Genomic DNA, 25704 nt, shown 5'->3' with positions numbered 1-25704 from the left:
CCTAAACACTACTGTCCCAGGCTAGCAGGTAAGCTAGCTAGCTAACCCTAAACACTACTGTCCCAGGCTAGCTAGCTAACCCTAAACACTACTGTCCCTGGCTAGCTAGCTAACCCTAAACACTGCTGTCCCAGGCTAGCAGGTAAGCTAGCTAGCTAACCCTAAACACTACTGTCCCAGGCTAGCTAGCTAACCCTAAACACTGCTGTCCCTGGCTAGCTAGCTAACCCTAAACACTACTGTCCCAGGCTAGCTAGCTAACCCTAAACACTACTGTCCCAGGCTAGCTAGCTAACCCTAAACACTGCTGTCCCTGACTAGCTAGCTAACCCTAAACACTGCTGTCCCTGGCTAGCTAGCTAACCCTAAACACTACTGTCCCAGGCTAGCTAGCTAACCCTAAACACTGCTGTCCCAGGCTAGCTAGCTAACCCTAAACCCTGCTGTCCCAGGCTAGCTAGCTAACCCTAAACCCTGCTGTCCCAGGCTAGCTAGCTAACCCTAAACACTGCTGTCCCTGGCTAGCAGGCTAGCTTGCTAGCTAGCCCTAAACTCTACAGTCCTCACAGCGACAGGGTTAGGCTAGCCTTTGTCTCTGTAGCAGATAGCAGAGGTGTTCTTTCTTAGAACCGTTGGTTGCATAGAGACTGAAGAACACCTAGAGAACTCAGGAACCAGGTGTGACGAGAAGAGCTCCTTCCCAAATAAAGTATCTAAACACTCCAAAAGGCCTCAAAGTCAAGAAATAAGAACAACAATTATTGTACAAATATTCCAATATTTCAATCACAATTGAGTCTAAAAATAAAAGAATGAGCAGGTATCCACCCAGAGTGACCGAGAGGAGGGATATTAGAGGATGAACACACACACTGCTCTTCTATGCAGCAGGAGTGTTGCCCCGGCCCATTCAGTCTTTGGGACTCTGTCCCCCAAAGAGACTGCCTCCTCTCACAAATTCTGCCCCCTGACAAGTGGGGAGGGTATGGCAATAGCGCTCCAAATCTATTATCGCACAGACCCTTTACAGCGGAGAATCTGGCGTGATAGTGGGTGGGAACCGGCAGGGGGTTTGGGGGTGGGGTTGGGGTGGGATAGAGGTGGGGCAAGGGGCTGGTAGCGAAGTAGGCAAAATCTGTTCGTGATGCCATTTTGTCTACCTTTACTTTCTTCCCCAGCCCTTGCACACAAACACACACACACACACACACACAAAAACAGACACACACACGTGCTAAACGAGGTGCCCGCTCACGTCTCGAACTGTGTGAGCAGGGCGCGGACCTCCGGCGTGAGCTGCTTGGCGGCGCGCGCGGCCTCGGTGATGGCTTTGCGGTACAGCCCCTTCCTCTTCTTGTCAAAGCGCGACTGGAAGCTCTCCAGGAAGGGGGCCAGCTGGGTGAGCGGGAGGAAGGAGGTGGTGGGCGAGCCGAACCAGGAGACGCGCGCCTCCTGGCGGACCAGCAGCCCCGTGTCCCTGCGGCTGACGCTGATGCCCACCACGCGGGCCGGCCACCAGGGGAACCCGTAGATTTTGGCCCAGACGATGTCCCCCACGCAGGTGGTACGGCCCTCTACCGACACGCACTTGGACACGTTCTTGGAGAACACGGCCGCTTTGGACGACTTGCTGCGTTTTTTGCTGTCTTCGTCCTTCATGGAGGCGGGGGGAGGAGGGGGCGAGGCTGTGGCTGGAGGAGGGGGGGGGGTGTCGTCTCTGGGTCCGGAGGAGGAGGAGGAGGAAGAGGAGGAGGTGCCAGGGGCGGGGGGAGGAGGAGGAGGCGGGGTGGGGGAGTGCGAGTGGGAGTCATCCCCTGGCGGAGGGAACTCAAAGGTTCCGGTGGAGCTACACTCGGAGGAGTGGGAGGATTTGAACTCGTCAGCGCTGTCCACGCTACACCTGGAGGGGGAGGAGTCTGGCAGGGGGTCAAGGGTCATGACAACTACCAGGTTGTCGGTGGCTGACATCTTGCCCCCGCCCTGGGGCTGGAGCAGAGGAGCAGAAGCCTCACCTGTGGAGCTGGAGACTGAGAGAAAGCTTGTGGGGGAGCAGCGGGGCACACCTGAAGGAGAGGCAGAGGCCTGGGCAGAGGCCGGGGCAGAGATCAAGGCAGAGGCCGGGGAAGAGATCAAGGCAGAGGCTGGGGCAGAGGATGGGGCAGAGATCAAGGCAGAAGCTGGGGCAGAGGCTGGGGCAGAGATCAAGGCAGAGGCCGGGGCAGAGGATGGGGCAGAGATCAAGGCAGAGGCCGGGGCAGAGGATGGGGCAATGATCAAGGCAGAGGCCGGGGCAGAGGTTGGGGCAGAGATCGGGGAAGAGATCAAGGCAGACGCTGGGGCAGAGATCAGGGCAGGGACAGAGATCAAGGAAGCAGCAGAGGCCGGGGCAGTGGCTGGGGCAGAGATCAAGGCAGGGGCAGAGATTAGAGGAGGGCTGGGGCTCAAGATTGGGCCCGGGTCTAACCCTGAGGATGGGGCTGGGAGAGGGGCAGGCGCTGGAGTTACGGTCGGAGTTCCAGCTGAAGCTGGGTCTGAACCTGGGGCTAAGGCCGAGGTGAGGCCTGGGACTAGGGTTGAGACCTTAGCCGGGCCGGAGGCAGGTTTAGGGGGAGTTAGGCGGCCGCCGGTCTGGCCTGTCTGGCCCTTCTCTGGGCTGGGCACCTTAGGGGGGGAGGAGGACTGCTGGTTCTCCTCGTTACGGTACCTTTGAGGCTTGATCCTCATCCTGGGTGGGAGAGGGCTGGCGCTGACCGGTCCCATCCCGCTGATCTGCTGCAGCCGGCGGGTGAAGTGGACCTTCTGGTTCTGGTGGGCCTCCTGGAGCGCCGCGGCCCGTGTCATAGTCTTGGCGTGGGTGATGGTGGAACCGGCTGTGGTACCGGCTGGGGTGGCTGTCTGCCTCCTCTGGACGCGGGCCAGCTTCAGAACCTCGCGGGCCTTGGCGTGATCCACGGGGGCGTTCTTACCGTGCTGCAGAACCTTCTTGGCGCTCAGCTGCACCCGCGAGCCGCCGCTATTGGCCGTCGCGGCGGAGGAGTGCGACGACGACGACAACGTGGTGGAAGAAGACACGCCTCTCAGGACGCGGTTCCCGGCGGCTCCGCCCCTCCCGTGTCCCAGCGAAGAAGAGGAGGAGGAAGAGGAATTGGAGACTCGCATCCCCGAAGAGGACGCCCCGTGTCGTTTTGTCTCCGCCCCCGCGCGACCTTTCTCCTCCCGGGGGTCGTTTCGCAGCCGTTTACTAACGGTCGCCGCTGCCGACCCTGCATTATCGTTCCGTCTCCGCTTGGCTTCGTCTCCTCGGCCGTCGGACACGGGCCCTCGCCTGGGCGCCGTTTCACGCTTGTCCCCGCCCACCACGCCTTTACATTTGTCGCACAGCACCTGGCGTGGACGCAGCTTGATGGCGTTCATGATGGATGTGGGCTCCTCGCGGTAGAGCCGCCGTTTGGGCCGCTTGATTTTGCGAGTGGGCGGCTGAGGTAGGGACTGGTTGTAGGTGTCCCTGATGAAGAGGGGTGGGGGGTAGGGGGCGCCCTCCTGGAACAGAGGGGGGGGCCGGGAGGTCCATGGGTGGGGCTGTGGGGCGGGAGGGGCAAGGGAGGAGGGGTCTGCGGTCTTGGGGGGGTCAGTGGACTCGGCACCAGCGGGGGTGCTGCTTTCCTGGGCTGGGGGGGCCTTCTGGAATGGTTCTGGCGGTGGTTCTGTCCTGAGCTGCATAGTTTCAGGCTTGTCTTTGTAGTCCCTCTTGGGGAACACGGTGATGGGGATTCCATAGGGTCCAAACCTGGACACACACAGAAAGAGATGTATGAGAGGCTGTAGGACACACATACCCCGAGAGACCATTATACACACACACACACACACACACACACACACACACACACACACACAAAAACTGGAGGACACAAACACGAGGAGACACACCCGGTACACACACCTGACACACAGACACGACAAGTATGAGAGACAGCAGACCGACAAACGGGAAATCCAGGGAATGTTGCAGAACATGTAGAGCCTAACAGCCAATTAATGGTTGGTAAGACAAGCGTCGAAAGACATGTCTGATAAAAATTACGTAAATCAGACACTTTCTGCATTCATGATTCAGCCGACACTTTGCGCCATCGCTATAGTAACTATGCACCAGCCTAGTTTGTTTATGTTTTGTTGCAACAACAATCCATGATGGAGCATGCAACCTTAAAAAACTCACGAGGCGCGAGACAGGTCTGCAACATGCCGATCAAACATGAAAAGTGTCTTGTTATTCATTTTGATCATTTTGTCTAAGAAACTGGTCTTGACGACCATAAATGGGCCTTGAGGAAGCTGGAGGACAGAGAGACCAGAGACCAGGACAGCGGCTGGTCTACAGCTGACCTGGTGTTGCTGGTGTGCACGGATGGGCACACACCAGGGCTGTAGGCGGCGACCAAAATGGCGGCACGTGCGACTGTTTTGAGTGTGCACGAGTTAAAATTTCACATGGTCACATTGGTGAATAATGCGCCCTCCCATCCGTCTGCGCCCCCCCCCACCGGAGCGCGTCGCCCCCTTACCATGAGCGCGCTGGACTCACCTGACCAGTAAAGTGCAGGCAGGTAGAGCGCACATCATGCACCCCCACCAACACAGTCAGGCTACAGCGCAGCACCCCCACCAACACAGTCAGGCTACAGCGCAACACCCCCCCCAACACAGTCAGGCTACAGCGCAACACCCCCAACACAGTCAGGCTACAGCACAACACCCCCACCAACACAGTCAGGCTACAGCGCAACACCCCCCCCAACACAGTCAGGCTACAGCGCAACACCCCCAACACAGTCAGGCTACAGCACAACACCCCCCAACACAGTCAGGCTACAGCGCACCACCCCCACCAACACAGTCAGGCTACAGCGCAACACCCCCCAACACAGTCAGGCTACAGCACAACACCCCCCAACACAGTCAGGCTACAGCGCACCACCCCCCAACACAGTCAGGCTACAGCGCACCACCCCCACCAACACAGTCAGGCTACAGCGCAACACCCCCAACAACACAGTCAGGCTACAGCGCAACACCCCCCACCAACACAGTCAGGCTACAGCGCAACACCCCCCAACACAGTCAGGCTACAGCGCAACACCCCCCAACACAGTCAGGCTACAGCTCAACACCCCCCAACACAGTCAGGCTACAGCGCAACACCCCCACCAACACAGTCAGGCTACAGCGCATCCCCACCAACACAGTCAGGCTACAGCGCAACACCCCCACCAACACAGTCAGGCTACAGCGCAACACCCCCACCAACACAGTCAGGCTACAGCGCAACACCCCCACCAACACAGTCAGGCTACAGCGCACCACCCCCACCAACACAGTCAGGCTACAGCGCAACACCCCCACCAACACAGTCAGGCTACAGCGCACCCCCCCCACCAACACAGTCAGGCTACAGCGCAACACCCCCACCAACACAGTCAGGCTACAGCGCAACACCCCCACCAACACAGTCAGGCTACAGCGCATCCCCACCAACACAGTCAGGCTACAGCGCAACACCCCCCAACACAGTCAGGCTACAGCGCAACACCCCCCAACACAGTCAGGCTACAGCGCAACACCCCACCAACACAGTCAGGCTACAGCGCAACACCCCCACCAACACAGTCAGGCTACAGCTCAACACCCCCACCAACACAGTCAGGCTACAGCTCAACACCCCCCCCAACACAGTCAGGCTACAGCGCAACACCCCCAACACAGTCAGGCTACAGCGCAACACCCCCACCAACACAGTCAGGCTACAGCTCAACACCCCCACCAACACAGTCAGGCTACAGCGCAACACCCCCCAACACAGTCAGGCTACAGCGCAACACCCACCAACACAGTCAGGCTACAGCGCAACACCCCCCAACAGTCAGGCTACAGCTCAACACCCCCCCCCAACACAGTCAGGCTACAGCTCAACACCCCCACCAACACAGTCAGGCTACAGCTCAACACCCCCACCAACACAGTCAGGCTACAGCGCAACACCCCCCAACACAGTCAGGCTACAGCACAACACCCCCACCAACACAGTCAGGCTACAGCTCAACACCCCCACCAACACAGTCAGGCTACAGCGCAACACCCCCACCAACACAGTCAGGCTACAGCGCAACACCCCCCAACACAGTCAGGCTACAGCGCAACACCCCCCAGCCACATGCTGCCCGTCATCCATCTAGCGAGGCGACGTTACACAGATGAACCGGCCCGTAGCGGATTACATCAAGAACACAGCGACAGAGAGGAGAATCAACATGAGGGGATAAGAGCGTTGAGGGAGATCCCAACTCAACCATGAGAGGGCAGGTGAGGGTAGGGAGAGACTCACTGAGAAGAAGAAACAGAAGCCTACTACGTTCAAGTTAAGTAAAGCCCAAACCAATAGTCCCTAAATGTTTTGCTCCCACAACAGTCCGGTGTGATTAAAAAATAAGCTGCTGTGACAAAAGTTGGTCACATCGGTGCTACTGCTTGAACAGTCCGTCTAGAACGTCTAGAACCCTGAACACTTACAGTAGAGATCAGTGTGGTTTATACACTGAACACTTACAGTAGAGATCAGTGTGGTTTATACACTGAACACTTACAGTAGAGATCAGAGTGTGGTTTATACACTGCACACTTACAGTAGAGATCAGAGTGGGGTTTATACACTGCACACTTACAGTAGAGATCAGAGTGTGGTTTATACACTGCACACTTACAGTAGAGATCAGAGTGGTTTATACACTGCACACTTACAGTAGAGATCAGTGTGGTTTATACACTGAACACTTACAGTAGAGATCAGTGTGGTTTATACACTGTATGTTTGCCCTGCTGTATCATGTGGTTTACTATCAGTATCCTTCTCCTAAAATACCCTTCATGTCTGAGAGAGGGAGGGAAAAGGGGGAGGGAGAGAGGGCGATAGTAGAAAGAGAGAGAACAGAGGGGGAAAGGGGGATATAGAAAGAAAGATTGTAGATCTGGAAAGAGAGAAAGGAAGAAAGAGAGAGATAATTACTCTAGAAATAGCCCAGCTAGGCAGACTGGACCTGAGGGTGAGTGAGGCTTGTGCTTCCAGAGACTTGAGTCAACTGTATAAATACATATTATATAAACCGTAAATTTACCAAGCCCCTTAGGGTGTTCTGATCTAGGACCGGTTGTGCTAGGACATGGAGAGACTGGCACCTGATCCTAGATCAGCACTGCACTGAGGCACAACCAATCCAAACCAAGTCTAAGGGCAGTCCTTCCTAATGGTGACATGTTTTGATTTCAATGTTTTGATTCTTCCCTCCAGTCTGTTAGTGGTAGGGAGGGTCCTTCACCCTAGTGGAGATGCACTGGCTCTGATTGGTAGTGTCGGTTTTCTGCACTGTTCAAGCAACGATTTTCAATGGGAGATTCCAGACTTTCGGAGGTGGAGATCAAGTCTGGTATCGCGAGACTAGGCCTGGCCTACAGAAAGACATACCCACAGGCCTACTAGCCAAGTCTACACTCAGGCAATAATAGCCTCGGGTTATAATAAGTTGAATGGGTTTAAAGTCACTCCTCAGTTGAAATACCAACCATCAGCGTCATCAAATTACTAGCCTTCAAACCACAAACCTGCCTGGCCTGCCCCCGAGACCCAGGCGAGGTGGAGCTGAGCAGCAGGAGCGCACCAGGCAGCCAGTCGCTCTGTAAATCTCTCCCATTGTCCCTAAAGTACAGCCCGTCTCCAGAACGCTCCCTCTAGGAGACAGGGAATCATACATCAGATTACCGACTCTGGTCAGGGTGAGGTGGAGGAGAAATGGGGGGAGAGAGAAAGAGGAAGAGAGAGAGACACAAGAGAGAAGGGTGGGGAGGAGGGAGAGAGAGTCCTAGAGAGATACGGAGACAGACAGATAAATCCCACCTTAAGTGACTTTGAGCAGGGCTGGTCTGAGCCAGCATGGAGGGATCGCTGTTCCCACAGTGTGCATGTCTATGTGCTACTGCCCTCTGGAGCTGCGTGGACTAGGGCAGGTTGAGAGGACTAGGGCAGGTTGAGAGGCCTCCGGCACTGAGAACCTCCACATCTAGAGGTGGAGAACTAGAGGAGGCGGGGTGGGCATGTTTGAAATGAATAGCTTCCTAAGCCGTTACATAAGCAAGTGGATCCTCTAGGCCTGGTCTATTTATCCATGCATAGACCTACATCTGGCATCAGCCCAGCTAACTATTTAGCCCTCAACAGCAGATCCTCTCAGCATGCCAAAATGGAGCTCGTCAGCTCTCTCTGACTGACTGGCTGAGTGACTGACAGGCACACACTGAACCACTAGGCCTTAACATCCTGGGTTTGTAAGACAGACAGACTCCGGGTGACAGCTTGTCATTCCTCCCCTGCAGGCTGACAGACAGCCACGCGATTCACTGAGAGGTTTAGTATCAGTCTAGTCCCTCTCTCTCTCTCTCTCTCTCTCTCTCTCTCTCTCTCTCTCTCTCTCTCTCTCTCTCTCTCTCTCTCTCTCTCTCTCTCTCTCTCTCTCTCTCTCTCTCTCTCTCTCTCTCTCTCTCTCTCTCTCTCTCTCTCTCTCTCTCTCTCTCTCTCTCTCTCTCTCTCTCTCTCTCTCTCTCTCTCTCTCTCTCTCTCTCTCTCTCTCTCTCTCTCTCTCTCTCTCTCTCTCTCTCTCTCTCTCTCTCTCTCTCTCTCTCTCTCTGACTGAGTCTCTCAGCAGCACCACCAACACTGCATTCCATTCCAATAGGTCATCCCCTCAGATCCCTCACCCATCTGAAGGGCCTGGCGTCTTCTCCTCGTATCAATCATGGCGTTCAGATGGCCTACCCCAATACCTTCAGATCAGAGAAAAAGAGTGAACTAAGGACACTATGAAGGGGAGTGAATGAGGGAGGAGTCCACTAGGGTACATAGGAGGGAGCAGCTAAAAGAAATGGGCCGCAGCCCGCTAGTGAACCAACCAACCAGCCCGACTGAGCTGACAGGACTATCGGGAAGGTAGGAACAAACTGTCCTCTAACACCCACCGTTTCTCTCCTTAAAGGACAATGCTCGTTTTTGACAACCTGGACCTTATTTACGACATATTATAAGACGTTTGACTCACCGAGATCACTTTGGTGTAATTCGGATGCATGTAGAAGAAATTTAAAATCCAGCGCGAGCCAGTATATCCATGTAATGGCGGTGGTCGGGGCACCGAGAATGCAGTTTCTAAAAATCTATTTTCTGCCGCGAAACGGTTGTTTTCATCATCTGTCTTTATGAATCGCTAGTTGTGCTTACATAGAGCATAGGCCTGTTGTGGTTTTTCACATGCCTCTGTAATATGATCTTTAGAAACGTCTTTAGACACGAAATAGCTTCCTCACTTGCTCCAGCACGCATGAGCACAGCGTGCTGGAGCAACGATTGCGCGCTGTGCGCATGCGTGCTGGAGCAACCACAACAGGCCTACGCTCTATGTAAGCACAACTAGCGATTCATAAAGACAGATTGATGAAAACAACCGTTTCGCGGCAGAAAATAGATTTTTAGAAACTGCATTCTCGGTGCCCCGACCACCGCCATTACATGGATATACTGGCTCGCGCTGGATTTTAAATTTCTTCTACATGCCTCCGAACTACACCAAAGTGATCTCGGTGAGTCAAACGTCTTATAATATGTTGTAAATAAGGTCCAGGTTGTCAAAAACGAGCATTGTCCTTTAATCTCCATCGCCAACACATCACCTCACACCACAGAACTACATCTCTGGCTTACACCACAGAACTACAACTTCCACCTCTCCTATGTCAACACCAGAAAGCCCAATCAGGCAAAAGGCTAAATTTGAGGAAAATAGACTAGTCTTGTAGGATAGGCAGAAAGTCTAGCTCTATGGGCTATGCCAGGGATAGCCAATTAGATTCAAAGGTGGGCCAGCTAATTAAAATATCGATGTGGCCGGCCAAGGCTTTGATGTTGTAATCTATAACACATTTCCTGATATTTCTGCATGAATATTAGCCCACAGGGAGCATGGTATTGAGTGCTACATTAACCATTCAAAGTTTGCTATGTGAGCCTTTCATAAAATGAATGACTTTTGAATGAATAAATTACTGTTCTTGCACATTGCAAAAACATTCAGCAGTGTGAAAAACAAATGCATGATGAAGGAATGAGTTTAGCCTCTCAATGTTCTGAACTGTAGTGGATCATACTGGTTAGGTAACCAGTAACCCTACAGAGTGGTGGCTTTAACCAGTAACCCTACAGAGTGGTGGCTTTAACCAGTAACCCTACAGAGTGGTGGCTTTAACCAGTAACCCTACAGAGTGGTGGCTTTAACCAGTAACCCTACAGAGTGGTGGCTTTAACCAGTAACCCTACAGAGTTGTGGCTTTAACCAGTAACCCTACAGAGTGGTGGCTTTAACCAGTAACCCTACAGAGTGGTGGCTTTAACCAGTAACCCTACAGAGTGGTGGCTTTAACCAGTAACCCTACAGAGTGGTGGCTTTAACCAGTAACCCTACAGAGTGGTGGCTTTAACCAGTAACCCTACAGAGTGGTGGCTTTAACCAGTAACCCTACATAGTTGTGGCTTTAACCAGTAACCCTACAGAGTGGTGGCTTTAACCAGTAACCCTACAGAGTTGTGGCTTTAACCAGTAACCCTACAGAGTTGGCTTGCTTTTCTTTCTTTTAGAGATTTTGTCAGCAAGCGTTTCAGCTATTTAGCAAGATCATGTCCCTGGAACAAAAAACACAATATCTAAGCTAGCTTGCCTGATTCCCATAGAGGACATGTTAGGCCTCAGCTGAGTATCTGAAAAGAGAGAAGTTGTGCGCTCGCTGCTCGGGTGTGCCCTGCTTTGAACCAGCAGTAGAATTCTATAATATGCTGTAGGATATGCTGATTTGATACGCCGTCACTTATTTTCCCTCCATATATATATATATATATTTTTTTTTTTTATAGTTGTCATGGATATTTCCCCCTATTACACTTTCTTTCAGAATAAAAAATGTCTACTGGAAATGCATGCAGGCATATTTTGTGATCAAAGGCCGAGGTCAATTTATGAACCACTCCACGTTTTTATTTACGAATAATTTTCGAGGGCCGCCTATTGGCTATCAATGGGCTATTCTAAACCCTGACCAGTATGTCCGAGTTTGTGTTTGCTGGCATTACATGTCCAAGCATATAGATAATAAACAATATCATATGGTGTCTTATTATACTTTTCTATGTGAGGAACTGTAGGTTTTCAGTGAGACAACCCGATGACTGCCAGCAAGCCAGGCTGCAGCGGGGATGTCCATATTTAGTTATGTCAATAGTATATTGTTAAGTGACTTTTAGACTGAACCCGAAACAGCTAAGCTAGCTGTCCTCCGCCTCTCCTTCCCGCTCTTCTCAAGCCCCTCCCCTTCTCCTGTCCTCTCCTATCCACACTATACTCAAGCCCCTCCCCTTCTCCTGTCCACTCCTATCCACACTATACTCAAGCCCCTCCCCTTCTCCTGTCCACTCCTATCCACACTATACTCAAGCCCCTCCCCTTCTCCTGTCCTCTCCTATCCACACTATACTCAAGCCCCTCCCCTTCTCCTGTCCACTCCTATCCACACTATACTCAAGCCCCTCCCCTTCTCCTGTCCACTCCTATCCACACTATACTCAAGCCCCTCCCCTTCTCCTGTCCACTCCTATCCACACTATACTCAAGCCCCTCCCCTTCTCCTGTCCACTCCTATCCACACTATACTCAAGCCCCTCCCCTTCTCCTGTCCACTCCTATCCACACTATACTCAAGCCCCTCCCCTTCTCCTGTCCACTCCTATCCACACTATAAGGAAAACAATGCAGCCGTAAATGACCCAGTGCTGACCTATGGAACCCAATGACAAGCCTAGGGCCTCGACTCAGGGGCGTGTTTAAAAACCAAAACCATGAAGCCGCTCATCATATCAGTCATGGCTTTGGGGACGGAGAGAGGGAACCTACTGCTGCTTCCAGTGTTGCAGAGATGCTACTGGTTAGCCTGGGATGCTAACTGGTTAGCTTGTACAGTCTATGGTGGTGAATGCTAACTGGTTAGCTTGTACAGTCTATGGTGGTGAATGCTAACTGGTTAGCTTGTACAGTCTATGGTGGTGAATGCTAACTGGTTAGCTTGTACAGTCTATGGTGGTGAATGCTAACTGGTTAGCTTGTACAGTAGAAGTCGGTGGTGGCAGATGCTACTGGTTAGGCTGGGATGCTAACTGGATAATTACCTTGTACAGTAGAAGCCAGGTCTGCTGCAACTCTTGGTTCTTTTAAAACAAGCCTGAAGACTTTTCTTTTTGCCACTGCTTTCTAAGAGGAGCTATGTTTATCAGTATACTGCACTGTAACTTTTATTCCTGTATTATATTTGTCCTTTTGTTTAAATGTCTATAATGACTTGCTTTTTGTTTTAATGCTTTTAATTTGTCCTGCCTTTTGTTTTAAATGTCTATAATGTCTTGCTTTTTGTTTTAATGCTTTTAATGTCTCATGTAAAGCACCTTGAATTGCCCTGTGGCTGAAATGTGCTATATAAATAAACTTGCCTTGCCTTGCCTTGCCTATGGTGGTAGATTCTAACTGGCTTAGCCTGATGGTAGCTAGCAGTTAGCCAATACAGTAGTTTGTAAGGTAATACATGTTAAGACTGATACTACAGCACTGTACACGACTGGAGAATGCTGCAACAAAACAGATCACATTAAAACTACAACAGCAGAAGTGTTATGAGCCATTTCCTCTTTGGCACCCTAGCCAAATGAATGTGTAGAGCACAACTCGTCTAAGTTAAAGGGATCTATAGGCAACTCTACAGCCAGACACAGTCTTCAGGGCTTGTCAGACAGATGACTACACTGGGAGCACAAATATAGACTAAAATAAACTAGCAGCTGGTAGTGAGAGAACGAGAGATGTGTTGATGAGTGTGAAAAACTACAAGGAGGATATGGGGTAACCACAAAGAGGGACAGAGAGAGGAGAGAAAAGGTGAGAATAAAAAGGAGGGGGAGATCGTGTAAAGAGGAAAAAAGAAACGGGCAGAAGGAAAGGTATACTAATCCCCTATTGTTGTAGTATTGACACAGTAGCACAGTGCTACATGGCAGTGTTGTTTTACCCATGATGCCATTCTCAGAGCTATACCTGACCTAACAGAGTGGACTGGTCACATGACCATCCTACTGTCACACAGTAAACAGAAACTACCAGTCTTGTTCCTCTGTGAAAACTCTCCTTCACTCCCCTGAATTTCAAAGAGTGGGCTTTGTATTTGAGTGTGCTTACCTTGTGTGCTCGCTACTAGTACTACCCCACCGGCATAGCCTAGGCCTAACCCTAACCCTAGGCCTAAATCATCTCAGAGGTGGACATGAATGTGCTAAATCGATATCAAAGAGAAGTTGGATGTGACTACGCTATTGTACATCCTACAAACCTGAAAGGTTGGATGAAGATGTGTTACTGAGGTCTACAGCCCACTAGCAACATCAGTCTCTAAAAGGTTGGAGGGCGGAGATGCGTTACTAACTAACATCCAAAATAATAGCTTAAGGTTGGATGTTACTAGGCTATGTGTTGCCACTAAGAACTACAGGTGCAAATAGCTTCAGTGGATCTCACTGTAAGATCCAAAATAGTGCCAGGCAAGGAAGGGTGATTATTAGTAGTAGTATGAGCTTTAATTTACTGTACTGCTAAAATTATATTTTGGACAGAGAGCATGATGGCATGACAGGTCCTGTGTTTACCTTTTAGACAGGTTAGGGTTCGAGATTTATACCTTTTAGACAGGTCCATCAGCACCCCAGAGAAGATCTTCTCTCCTAACCGGAAGGACACCACCAGCGCGTCATCGATGATGTGGTCCAGGGAGACCTGAACCTCAGAACCGGGCGTCAGTTGGTCCACCGACTCGGGCCGAACCTCCACGGCCTCTACCTGGCACAGCGGCACGGGGGGGTTCGACTCGTCCTCGACCTCCTGCTGCTGGAGGTTCGTTGGTTCGAACCTCTGCTGTGAAGAGCACGAGGACGAGTCCCCCGCGGGAGAGGACACCTGATCAATGGCTGGCTCGGGAGAGGACACCTGATCAATGGCTGGCTCGGGAGAGGACACCTGATCAATGGCTGGCTCGGGAGAGGACACCTGATCAATGGCTGGCTCGGGAGAGGACACCTGATCAATGGCTGGCTCGGGGGACTCGGACGAGTTCTGGGTTTCAACGCTAGAAAAGTCACACATGTAACCCGTTTCCACAGAGGTCCCTTGCGGTGCCTCGCTCTCCGACACCGGTAGAGAGTCTAGTTCGTGGTCCATGATGGGCTGAGGGTCCATGATGGGCTGAGGGTCCATGATGGGCTGAGGGTCCTCGCAGGACGCATCATGGTTGTATTGTGAACCTGGCGGAGGATCATCACAAGGCTCGGGCTCCAGTGACGGCTTGATTAAAGCTCTATAGTCACACTCCATATCGTGTTGGGTTAGTTCTGGGTTCTCAAAGTAATCGACCGTGGGTTCTGCCGGTTCTGCCAACGAGAGACCAGCCCCCGTCGCCGGAGGACGCGCAGGGAACGAATGCAAGAAGCCCCCGGACTGTATTGAGTCTGAGATGGAGCTCACGTTATTCCGGTGGCAGGCGTGGGGCTCCTGCTCGGTACTGACCTCGATCGCGGCTTCCTCCACGGGCGAATATCGGTCTATCAAACGCTCCCCTTTTGCTAATGCGCACCCAGTTGGGTAGGTTTGGAGAGCGCGGTGTCCGGTGGTCTCTCCCTCGCCGCCCCGGAGCCCCCCTGCCTCTATGTGCTCATCCTCAACACGAACTACAAGGGCTTTTCCCGCTGCTTCTCGGTCTGGCCTGCTCACCAGCTCCATTTGGACACATTCCTGAACGGCCTCTCCATCCTTGACTTGGTGAACTAAGTCCGTGTCTGGCGCGTCCTCCTGCGTCCCGTCGGTTCCGAGTTGGGCCCCCGCCGCGGCTGGCTCCGGGTCGAGCTCACCCACGTCCACCGCGGTGGTTGTTGCTGCTGCAGCAGCTCCTGGCTCCGCAGCCACGGCCGCCATTTTCTTTCCGCTTTACTTCTGTAGCCAGGCTCTCTTCTCCCTGCGATGGCTCTAAGGCCCGCCCACCCACAGCTGAGAACACTTGGGATTGGCCGGCGAACTACAAAGCTGTAGATGTGCCGTCGATATCCACGCCATTCAAGAGAAACCCCTGGAAACACCATTGTCATTGGCTCCTTTTGTCTGCCTTTGTGAACATTTGCCGCAAGGGGCGACATTGTATTGTCTTCCAACCCCCAGTGTTTTGAAACAAGACGAGAGGTTTCAGTCTTAGTGCTAATGATTGTGCAATGATGAGTTGAGGCCTTGAATAACAGAGGGGCCGAGAAGTCAAACACTATACTCATCATTATCCAATGTGCTGAGCTCTCTTGATGCGAACCTGCGTGGACTGTGGATTCTCTTCTGATCTGTTCTACTTTGAATGAGTTACCTTTGGTACAGTCGTACCTGCATGCCACAGAGGTAGTGAGGATCAATCAAAGAAAACTAGCCTATTGTAAGCTACAAGACAGCGAATTCATAAGACAGGACATGTGGGAAGCAGGTCTCAGTCTAGCAGGATACCAGGGCAAATGCTTTGACCAGGGTGGGAGGTAGGCCTACTAGCCTACAGGAAGATGCAGATGAACCAGTAGCCAGGGGGTTGTTGGTTCCTATCCCTGGCCAAGGGCATTGGGTCGTATCACATCAGGATGACTATAAATAATGATATTTTTTTTTATTTGCAACCTGCTTTTCATAATAAACTCAAAAGTTCTAACTGGTTTCTGTGAAACTTAAATGTAGACCATCAATAAAGCCCTGGTGAATCTAGCTTTCCATGTTGCATTTTCTTCCTCTAAATGAGGCCAGAATCAGGTAACATGCACATGAACGCCGTCGAGCAATTTACATGTATGACTCCTCTGGACTTATACATAAACTCAGCATATTTCCCTTCATGGAAACAGTGAGCTGTACACTGAGACCTGTCCCCTACCTACTCATTCTCTATAAACACCTCTGTTGAGACAACTCTCTATAAAAACATACTGGAGGGTGGGAGAGAGCAAAGGTGAGGTCTGGGTAAATATGATCCAGAGTCTTTGCCAATGTCGGTAGTGTGCTATGCTTGCGGGACCTGTAGTCTATGATCACAGGCACAATGACATCTTTGGCCTGTGCTGGCATGAAGCCAGGTCCCTAACCTATATCTCCCACAGTACAGTTAGTCACCCTACAGGGAGGGTGACTTTGAAGTCATTGAACGTACGGTGTGTAACTGTAAAAGTTGATGATTTACTCATTTTACGTTGTGCAGATTGATTTAACCCTGAAAGGGGAATAAAATGATTTAGCAGTGTGCTGAAGGACACAGCCATCATGGAGCCATGCCATCAGAGGGTTTTATGTGCCTCATAGTGCAACTGTGACAGGTGGTGAAATCAAAGGTAGTAACGGACGGTGTATGAGTAACCAACACGTGAATAAACCCTGAGATGACTTCATCTAACTGATCTCATAGAGGGATTTATCTATCGTTCACAGAACTCTGTTATTTTTTTTAAAATTTTATTTAGCCTTTATTTAGGCAAGCACAATAGTGGCATGGCATGGTGTAGTTAGTTGCTCTTTGATTTGCCAAAGCCAAAGTATCTAGTAAATTCAATAGGTTCACAAGTGTGGTCTGTGGATTATTTATTTGAAATGCATCATGTACATGTTGTTATTGAATGCAAATTGTATGCTCATTGGCAAGGGCTGGCGGCACATTCTCATGTATTATACCCTAAATATCTGTGTGTGTGTGGTGTGTGCGTTCGTGTGTGCAAGCGTGAGTATGTATGTGTATAAGTGTGTATGTGTGTGTGTGTGTGTGTGTGTGTGTGGTTACCCCCTGGACTCTTTCATTCACACACATGGACACCAGTCCATTTCACGGTGGATTAGATTTGCCGTTTGACTTGACTGTTTGGTACAGTTTACAGGATTAAGGCTAATCCAAGACTGACAGGTACTTTCACTGGAGCATATCAACTCAAAGGGGTGGTTGTCCACACATATATTAAGACCAGTCAAAGAGTAAGAGTACCTCAATGGAGAATCTCTAGTGGCATGTTATTTTACATGGCTTAATCTGGGTCCCTCAAACAGGCTCCAAATTAGACCTGGTCAAGGATTATTCTGTGGAAAACTGGCCATTTGTTGTTGGACAAAGTTGCTGGGGAATAACATGAGGGAGATCTGGGCAGGGATGAAGTCTATCATGGGCTGGTCTGGGAAGGGATGAAGTCTATCACGGGCTGGACTGGGAAGGGATGAAGTCCATCACAGGCTGGACTGGGAAGGGATGAAGTCCATCACAGGCTGGACTGGGAAGGGATGAAGTCTATCACGGGCTGGTATGGGAAGGGATGAAGTCTATCACAGGCTGGACTAGGAAGGGATGAAGTCTATCACGGGCTGGACTGGGAAGGGATGAAGTCTATCACGGGCTGGACTGGGAAGGGATGAAGTCTATCACAGGCTGGAATGGGAAGGGATGAAGTCTATCACAGGCTGCAAGCAGAGGAATGGCGGTACAGCAGATGGTAATGTGGAGAGAGCGAGTGCGTTCAACCCCTCCTGTAACCGGTCCGACTGCCCTGTTCCAGCCTCAACAGCGACTGTCTGTCCAGCCACCCGCCCCAACTCCCCCCTACCTGCTCAAGCCCCAACTCCCCCTACCTGCTCAAGCCCCAACTCCCCCTACCTGCTCAAGCCCCAACTCCCCCCTACCTGCTCAAGCCCCAACTCCCCCTACCTGCTCAAGCCCCAACTCCCCCTACCTGCTCAAGCCCCAACTCCCCCCTACCTGCTCAAGCCCCAACTCCCCCCTACCTGCTCAAGCCCCAACTCCCCCCTACCTGCTCAAGCCCCAACTCCCCCTACCCTGCTCAAGCCCCAACTCCCCCCTACCTGCTCAAGCCCCAACTCCCCCTACCTGCTCAAGCCCTAACTCCCCCTACCTGCTCAAGCCCCAACTCCCCCTACCTGCTCAAGCCCCAACTCCCCCTAACCTGCTCAAGCCCCAACTCCCCCCTACCTGCTCAAGCCCCAACTCCCCCTACCTGCTCAACCCCCAACTCCCCCTACCTGCTCAAGCCCCAACTCCCCCCTACCTGCTCAAGCCCCAACTCCCCCCTACCTGCTCAACCCCCAACTCCCCCTACCTGCTCAAGCCCCAACTCCCCCCTACCTGCTCAAGCCCCACTCCCCCCCCAGGCTGCCAGCACCGACCGTGCAACATTTGACAGTTTTTACATCAGTGGTGGTTAAGACGTGGGTAATACTGTGTGTCCTTAACGTGGGTGGGCTATACTCCATACCCCCGTGTCCCCTGGACTGCACTGGTCTTTGTCCTGGAGGGTCATGGATGCCCGGGGCAAATCTCCCCCCACTGCTGCTGTAGCGACCTGGGATGCACGCGTCTCAGCATCCCACTGCAGCCTGCTGATCACAGATCACACCCTCTGGGCCTGCAGTGTCTCCATTGATGTGTGTGTATGTGTGCGTGTGTGCGTGTGCGTGTGTGTGTGTGCGTGTGTCTGTGTGTGTGCGTGTCTTGGGGCTGTAATATTATGGAGACATACCTTCCTACTTCTCCCTGCTCCTGTGCTGAGTCCATATAGTTTCATTTTCAGACTCGGCCTGACTGAGTGAGATCAGCAGAGACAAACGCTTCTTCTCAGATATGGAGAGACCCTCGGCATCTGTCTCTCATCCATCTCTCCGTTTGATCTGAACCCACCAGGCTCATGGTGATAGTAGTCCAGCAGTAAGATCATTATAGGACCATGCATTTCATAGTGACACAGGAAATGAGAAGGCGTGAGAAATATTGGTGTTGGGAAACAGATCTTGAGAAACGAGGTGTGACACTGAAATCGTCTGGGGGCTCTACGTGTGAAATCGTCTGGGGGCTCTACGTGTGAAATCGTCTGGGGGCTCTACGTGTGAAATCGTCTGGGGGCTCTACGTGTGAAATCGTCTGGGGGCTCTACGTGTGAAATCGTCTGGGGGCTCTACGTGTGAAATCGTCTGGGGGCTCTACGTGTGAAATCGTCTGGGGGCTCTACGTGTGATGTGCTTCAGGACCTGCACCAGTATATGTGTAATATGCTCAAAAACACCTCCAATGTCATGCTAGGCAATAGGCCGATGTTGAAACCCTGGTGTGTGTACGTGTGTATGTGTGTGTATGTGTTTGAGTGTGTGTGTGTTTTGGGAAGTGTCAGAGAGGGTACTTATTCTTAGTAGAATCTAAATATACAGTAGGAGCTGTAGGTAGTGAAGTTGTACTGTTAGTGTGCGAGTGTTTCATGGAAAATACACTATATGGACAAAAGTATTGGGAAACCTACACATTACACCTACGGGAGCTTTTATGACATCCCATTCTAACTTCATAGGCATTAATATAGAGTTGGTCTAAGATTTTGGAGTGCGTCTGAGGGAATTTTTGCCCATTCATCCAGAAGAGCATTTGTGAGGTCAGACACTGATGTTGGACAAAAGGGCTTTATGGTGTACAACACGCCTCCACTGGGCTCTGGAGCAGTGGCTCAATACCTTAGTATGATGTGTGTGTGTGTGTGTAGGTGGCTCAATACTTTAGTATGATGTGTGTGTGTGTGTGTAGGTGGCTCAATACTTTAGTATGATGTGTGTGTGTGTGTGTAGGTGGCTCAATACTTTAGTATGATGTGTGTGTGTGTAGGTGGCTCAATACTTTAGTATGATGTGTGTGTGTGTAGGTGGCCCAATACTTTAGTATGATGTGTGTGTGTGTAGGTGGCCCAATACTTTAGTATGATGTGTGTGTGTGTGTAGGTGGCCCAATACTTTAGTATGATGTGTGTGTGTGTAGGTGGCTCAATACCTTAGTATGATGTGTGTGTGTGTAGGTGGCTCAATACCTTAGTATGATGTGTGTGTGTGTAGGTGGCTCAATACTTTAGTATGATGTGTGTGTGTGTAGGTGGCTCAATACCTTAGTATGATGTGTGTATGTGTAGGTGGCCCAATACTTCGTCTATATAGTGTATGTCTCAGAGATGTGTTTGTGTGTATACTGTATGCATATGTATGTGTAAATGTACATGCATGGTTGTGTGTGTGTGTGTCTGTGTGTGTGTGTGCATGTGCAGGTCAGTATGTGTGTGTGTGTGTGTGTGTGTGTGTGTGTGTGTGTGTGTGAGAGAGAGAGAGAGAGAGAGAGAGAGAGAGAGAGAGAGAGAGTAAATGTGCGTGCATGGTTGTGCATGTGTGTGTTTGTTGTTCTGGAACACACTGTCCATCTCTAAGCTGAACCCTGGTGCTGTGTCCCAAGAGCTAACTGTGTGTGTGTGTGTGTGTGTGTGTGTGTGTGTGTGTGTGTGTGTGTGTATCCTGTCCTGACTGACCTTGTTCACCACTAGAACCAAGATGAACAGAAGTCCTCTCTAATGTGTATAATGTCTAATGCATTCTACCAGCCATAAGTGATCATAGACATGATCTAACAGCACATTGTCTGCCTCTGTACACTTTACTGTCAAGTCTGCAGTGAACGAGAGTTTCAGTAAACATGTGAGTCTCACTGAACTGAACATCAGTAATCAGATCAAAAATAAATGATCTACAACTTTCATGTTTCCTTTCAATATTCAGTGATTTGGAGTCTGTACAAAGACCAACTTGCAGAAATCAGAGATGGGTGATCATCTGTAATATTGTCTCTTTCAGTATGATATTCTACACACAGCCCATCTTTCTCCCTAGAGCGTGTGTTGGTGTCCCCCCACAACGGAGACAGGCCCATCACAGTTTGGTGTCCCCCCACAACGGAGACAGGCCCATCACAGTTTGGTGTCCCCCCACAACGGAGACAGGCCCATCACAGTTTGGTGTCCCCCCACAACGGAGACAGGCCCATCACAGTTTGGTGTCCCCCACAACGGAGACAGGCCCATCACAGTTTGGTGTCCCCCCACAACGGAGACAGGCCCATCACAGTTTGGTGTCCCCCACAACGGAGACAGGCCCATCACAGTGACTACACCTTCAGACTCCTTCAGCCTCTGTGTTGTCCTGTACCACAGCAGCCATTTCTACTCACACTACTACTAATTCATATTAGAATAGAATGTCTTGAAGTGTGTGTGTGTTCTGAGTGGTAGGGGGTGATTTGGGGGGTGCTGGGTGGGTGTGTGAGGGTTCTGAGTGGTAGGGGGTGATTTGGGGGGTGCTGGGTGGGTGTGTGTGGGTTCTGAGTGGTAGGGGGTGATTTGGGGGGTGCTGGGTGGGTGTGTGTGTGTTCTGAGTGGTAGGGGGTGATTTGGGGGGTGCTGGGTGGGTGTGTGAGGGTTCTGAGTGGTAGGGGGTGATTTGGGGGGTGCTGGGTGGGTGTGTGTGGGTTCTGAGTGGTAGGGGGTGATTTGGGGGGTGCTGGGTGGGTGTGTGTGGGTTCTGAGTGGTAGGGGGTGATTTGGGGGGTGCTGGGTGGGTGTGTGTGGGTTCTGAGTGGTAGGGGGTGATTTGGGGGGTGCTGGGTGGGTGTGTGAGGGTTCTGAGTGGTAGGGGGTGATTTGGGGGGTGCTGGGTGGGTGTGTGAGGGTTCTGAGTGGTAGGGGGTGATTTGGGGGGTGCTGGGTGGGTGTGTGTGGGTTCTGAGTGGTAGGGGGTGATTTGGGGGGTGCTGGGTGGGTGTGTGTGGGTTCTGAGTGGTAGGGGGTGATTTGGGGGGTGCTGGGTGGGTGTGTGTGGGTTCTGAGTGGTAGGGGGTGATTTGGGGGGTGCTGGGTGGGTGTGTGTGGGTTCTGAGTGGTACGGGGTGATTTGGGGGGTGCTGGGTGGGTGGGGTGGCTTTGGGTTTGTGTAATGTTAAAAGTTTATGTATAATGCATGTTGATGTTTGTATTTTTATGTGTGGACCCCAGGAAGAATAGTTGCTACCCTGGTGGCAACTAATGGGGATCCAATCAAACACATAAACAAATACTACAGGCCGTCTGTTCTCTGATCAAAGAGGAATATTAACCTGTGTTTACACCTGCCTCTGACAGCCCAAGTTTCCAGTATTGTGATTGTCAGTTTGAGAGTCAGTGCAAGAAGCCATTGGTGTTGGTATGGGACATTCCCTGGGAGCATGGTGGTAATCTTCCATAAAGGAAGTCCTGGAGGTGACCGACCTCGTGGTCACACACTGTGATGACGGGCCATATTATCGAACAATGGTGACATTGTAAAGCTTTACAGCCAGGTGGGGTGGCGTTGCATCCAGGTGAGGTGGGGGGTTAAGGTGGGAGGGGTCAGGCGTGTATATAAAGGCTCACAGGTGTGTCCATCAGTACCTTGCTCTTCCCTGCTCACCCAGGCATCTCTCTCTCTACTCCTCCATCTCCCAGACCTCTCTGCAACATGGCCTTTGGCGGAAAGTGGGAAACGGAGTCCCAGGTGGGATACGACGAGTTCTGCACACTCTTGGGTGAGTCCATCCTGACCTCTCACACTCTTGGGTGAGTCCATCCTGACCTCTCACACTCTTGGGTGAGTCCATCCTGACCTCTCACACTCTTGGGTGAGTCCATCCTGACCTCTCACACTCTTGGGTGAGTCCATCCTGACCTCTCACACTCTTGGGTGAGTCCATCCCAAGGTTATAATAGTTTAGCTTTTTTCATTTGTTTTTATTTTTATATCGTTTTAACTTTTTGTTTTCAATTTCAGTTTAGTTTTGATTAGTTTTAAAGCAGGTTGGCTAGTTTAGTTTTTATTTTTTGAAAATGCTTAGTTTTAGTTTAGTTTTTATTAGTTTCAGTATTAGTTTTTTCTTCTGCGCTAGCCTCGTGAGACCATCCTGATCTTGTGAGCTCATGTTGTTTCACTCTGTGTGAAACAAACCATCTGGCGCACGTCAGGTTACTTCTGCGCAGGGACACAGCTAAAAAAAATGGAGGATAGATTTCATATCCACCAAAAATACTAGACTGATGTATGAAATGAAAAAGACTAAAACTAAGGACATTTTCTCAATAATTTTAGTTTATTTTAGTTAGTTTTGTAAACACACAATACAGTTTTAGTTAGTTATCGTTTTTTTCTAGTTTTTATTTTTATTTCAGTTAACTAAAATGTTTTTTCACACCTAGTTTTAGTTTTTTAGTTAGTTTTCGTTAACTATAATAACCTTGGTCCATCCTGACCTCTCACACTCTTGGGTGAGTCCATGGACAGATCATGAAAAAATGGGCCCCTGGGCCCGTTCCGAATGAAACAAGACTCTGGCTGTTACCAAAGCTGAAGAATATATCATACTGAAAGAGACAATATTACAGATGATCACCCATCTCTGATTTCTGCAAGCTGGTCTTTGTACAGACTCCAAATGACTGAATATTGAAAGGAACCATGATTACTGATGTTCAGTTCAGTGAGACTCACATGTTTACTGAAACTCTCGTTCACTGCAGACTTGACAGTAAAGTGTACAGAGGCAGACAATGTGCTGTTAGATCATGTCTATGATCACTTATGGCTGATAGAATGCATTAGACATTATACACATTAGAGAGGACTTCTGTTCATCTTGGTTCTAGTGGTGAACAAGGTCAGTCAGGACAGGATACACACACACACACACACACACACACACACACACACACACACACACACACACAGTATACACTCACACACACATACAGTATACACTCACACACAAGTCTCTGAGACATACATTATATGGACAAAAGTATCGGGCCACCTACACATACATACATCTGTACATCCTGTACACATATCATACAAAAGTACCAGTGCTGAATTTGCCTCGTTTGTTTGCGTCATATTTTTCAATACATTTGAAAGCCAACCATCATTGCATAGTAAGATTGGAGACGTCTGTGTGATCGTGACCCAGAGGCTCATCATCATCCTCATGTCCATTTCTTCCCGGCCCGCAGGAATCCCTGCTGACATCATCGAGAAGGGCCGCGACTACAAGCTGATCACGGAGGTGGTGCAGAACGGTAACGACTTCACGTGGTCGCAGGTGTATCCCACCAACGCCACCGTCACCAACAAGTTCACCATCGGACAGGAGTGTGACATGGAGACGATCGGGGGGAAGAAGTTCAAGGTGAGGGAGCAGGAGGAGACTCAGGCCACTTTATAGATTTACAGAGCAATCATATCTATCCCTATTTCAGCGTCTGCTCACACCTAGAACCTGTACTGCCCAGAACTAGGAGGCAGCCTACTCCATAATAGAACCACCTCCTGACATGAGAGAACCACCCCCTGACATGACTAAGCACATTCAAAGGTGCTTCTATATCATGCATTTCGTCTGCAGATTTCAGCCTTTAGGATACAGATTTAGCCTTCTACAAAAATACAATGTAGATATTCCGTGTGGAGTGTGAAGAACTTTTCTGTCCTCCGTTCATCTCAGGCCACAGTCACAATGGATGGAGGCAAGCTGGTCTGCCAGTTCCCCAACTACTACCACACATCGGAGATCAGCGGGGGAAAACTAGTTGAGGTGAGGAAGAGGAACACCTTCATCCTGAGTCTTCTCAGTAGACCTGATAAGACAGGCTGACTGCTGTGCTCACGTTTTAATGGCGGTGAAACACAACCTCGGCTTGGTTTACCAGGCTAGCATAGCAAACTGGAGAGAGGAGCTGAGTGTAACAATGTTGTTGGTAAACTGTCAATATTAACACCGAAGTGAGCAAAGAAAGCAGATACAACATGTCACCCTGACTCTAATGGTTTAAGCAGACTATTCATGTATTCAAACATACATTTGGTTTGTACAGGTTGATGTGAACCCTGCTCAGTTCTAGGCCTGCCGCACCTCCGCTGGTGCCCAAAATAACTGTACTGTTAATGGCAGTGTAGTTTTCCCTTTCTTCATTTGTTGTAAACATATTGGAGTATATTTTTCCCGGTATTTGTTCTGACGGCCTGTCTTGTTTTTCAGACATCTACCGCTGGCTCTGTGGTTCTAAAGAGGACCAGCAAGAAGATCTAGACTGCTGACTTCACCATGAAACAACCAAGAAGATCTAGACTGCTGACTTCACCATGAAACAACCAAGAAGATCTAGACTGCTGACCTCACCATGAAACAACCAGTGACCTCAACCTACTGCCATGTATGAAGTTGAATAAACTAAGACTGTACTTTCAACCTGGTGGTCTCTCTCTCTCTCTCTCTCTCTCTCTCTCTCTCGTGTGCGTGCGTGCTGTCTCTCTGGGACTTGTTCACCAAATGTCATCCATTAGGGTATTACAGTACCAGAAGCACTTCATCGTAGTCACCACTAGGGCGCACTCTTATTTAAAACTTGAGACCAGAACCTCTGCAACAGGCATCCACAATGTACTGAGATAATGTATGTTATCAGAACCACAATCAGGACCTAAAAAAAATACTGAGGTCAAGAGGGTGTAAATGCTATACATGCCTCTCGATAGGCTTCAATTTGAGAAAATATTAAAGAAACATACCACTCCAAAATGAATTGTTATACCGAGAGGACATGGA

At 50.3% G+C, this 25704-nt stretch overlaps 2 protein-coding genes across 2 annotated transcripts; one reads left to right on the top strand and one right to left on the bottom strand.

Moving 5' to 3' along the window:
• Positions 1 to 310: 310 nt before the first annotated feature.
• Positions 311 to 15149, bottom strand: pwwp2a (PWWP domain containing 2A; the record flags this gene model as incomplete). Its single annotated transcript, XM_084437421.1, has 2 exons — positions 311 to 3787; positions 13864 to 15149. 2 exons carry the CDS (start codon positions 15147 to 15149, stop codon positions 1252 to 1254), a joined length of 3822 nt encoding a protein of 1273 aa, XP_084293547.1. The 3' UTR covers positions 311 to 1251.
• Positions 15150 to 22571: 7422 nt separating this feature from the next.
• Positions 22572 to 25188, top strand: fabp6 (fatty acid binding protein 6, ileal (gastrotropin); the record flags this gene model as incomplete). Its single annotated transcript, XM_084437459.1, has 4 exons — positions 22572 to 22638; positions 24113 to 24288; positions 24604 to 24693; positions 25138 to 25188. 4 exons carry the CDS (start codon positions 22572 to 22574, stop codon positions 25186 to 25188), a joined length of 384 nt encoding a protein of 127 aa, XP_084293585.1.
• Between the last annotated feature and the right edge of the window lie 516 nt (positions 25189 to 25704).

The sequence above is a fragment of the Borostomias antarcticus genome, assembly GCF_949987555.1.
Source record: "Borostomias antarcticus genome assembly, chromosome: 1".
Classification (NCBI taxonomy): Eukaryota; Metazoa; Chordata; class Actinopteri; order Stomiiformes; family Stomiidae; genus Borostomias; species Borostomias antarcticus.
The sequence above is the reverse complement of the archived record's forward strand: the minus strand, read 5'-3'. Positions and strand labels throughout refer to the sequence as shown.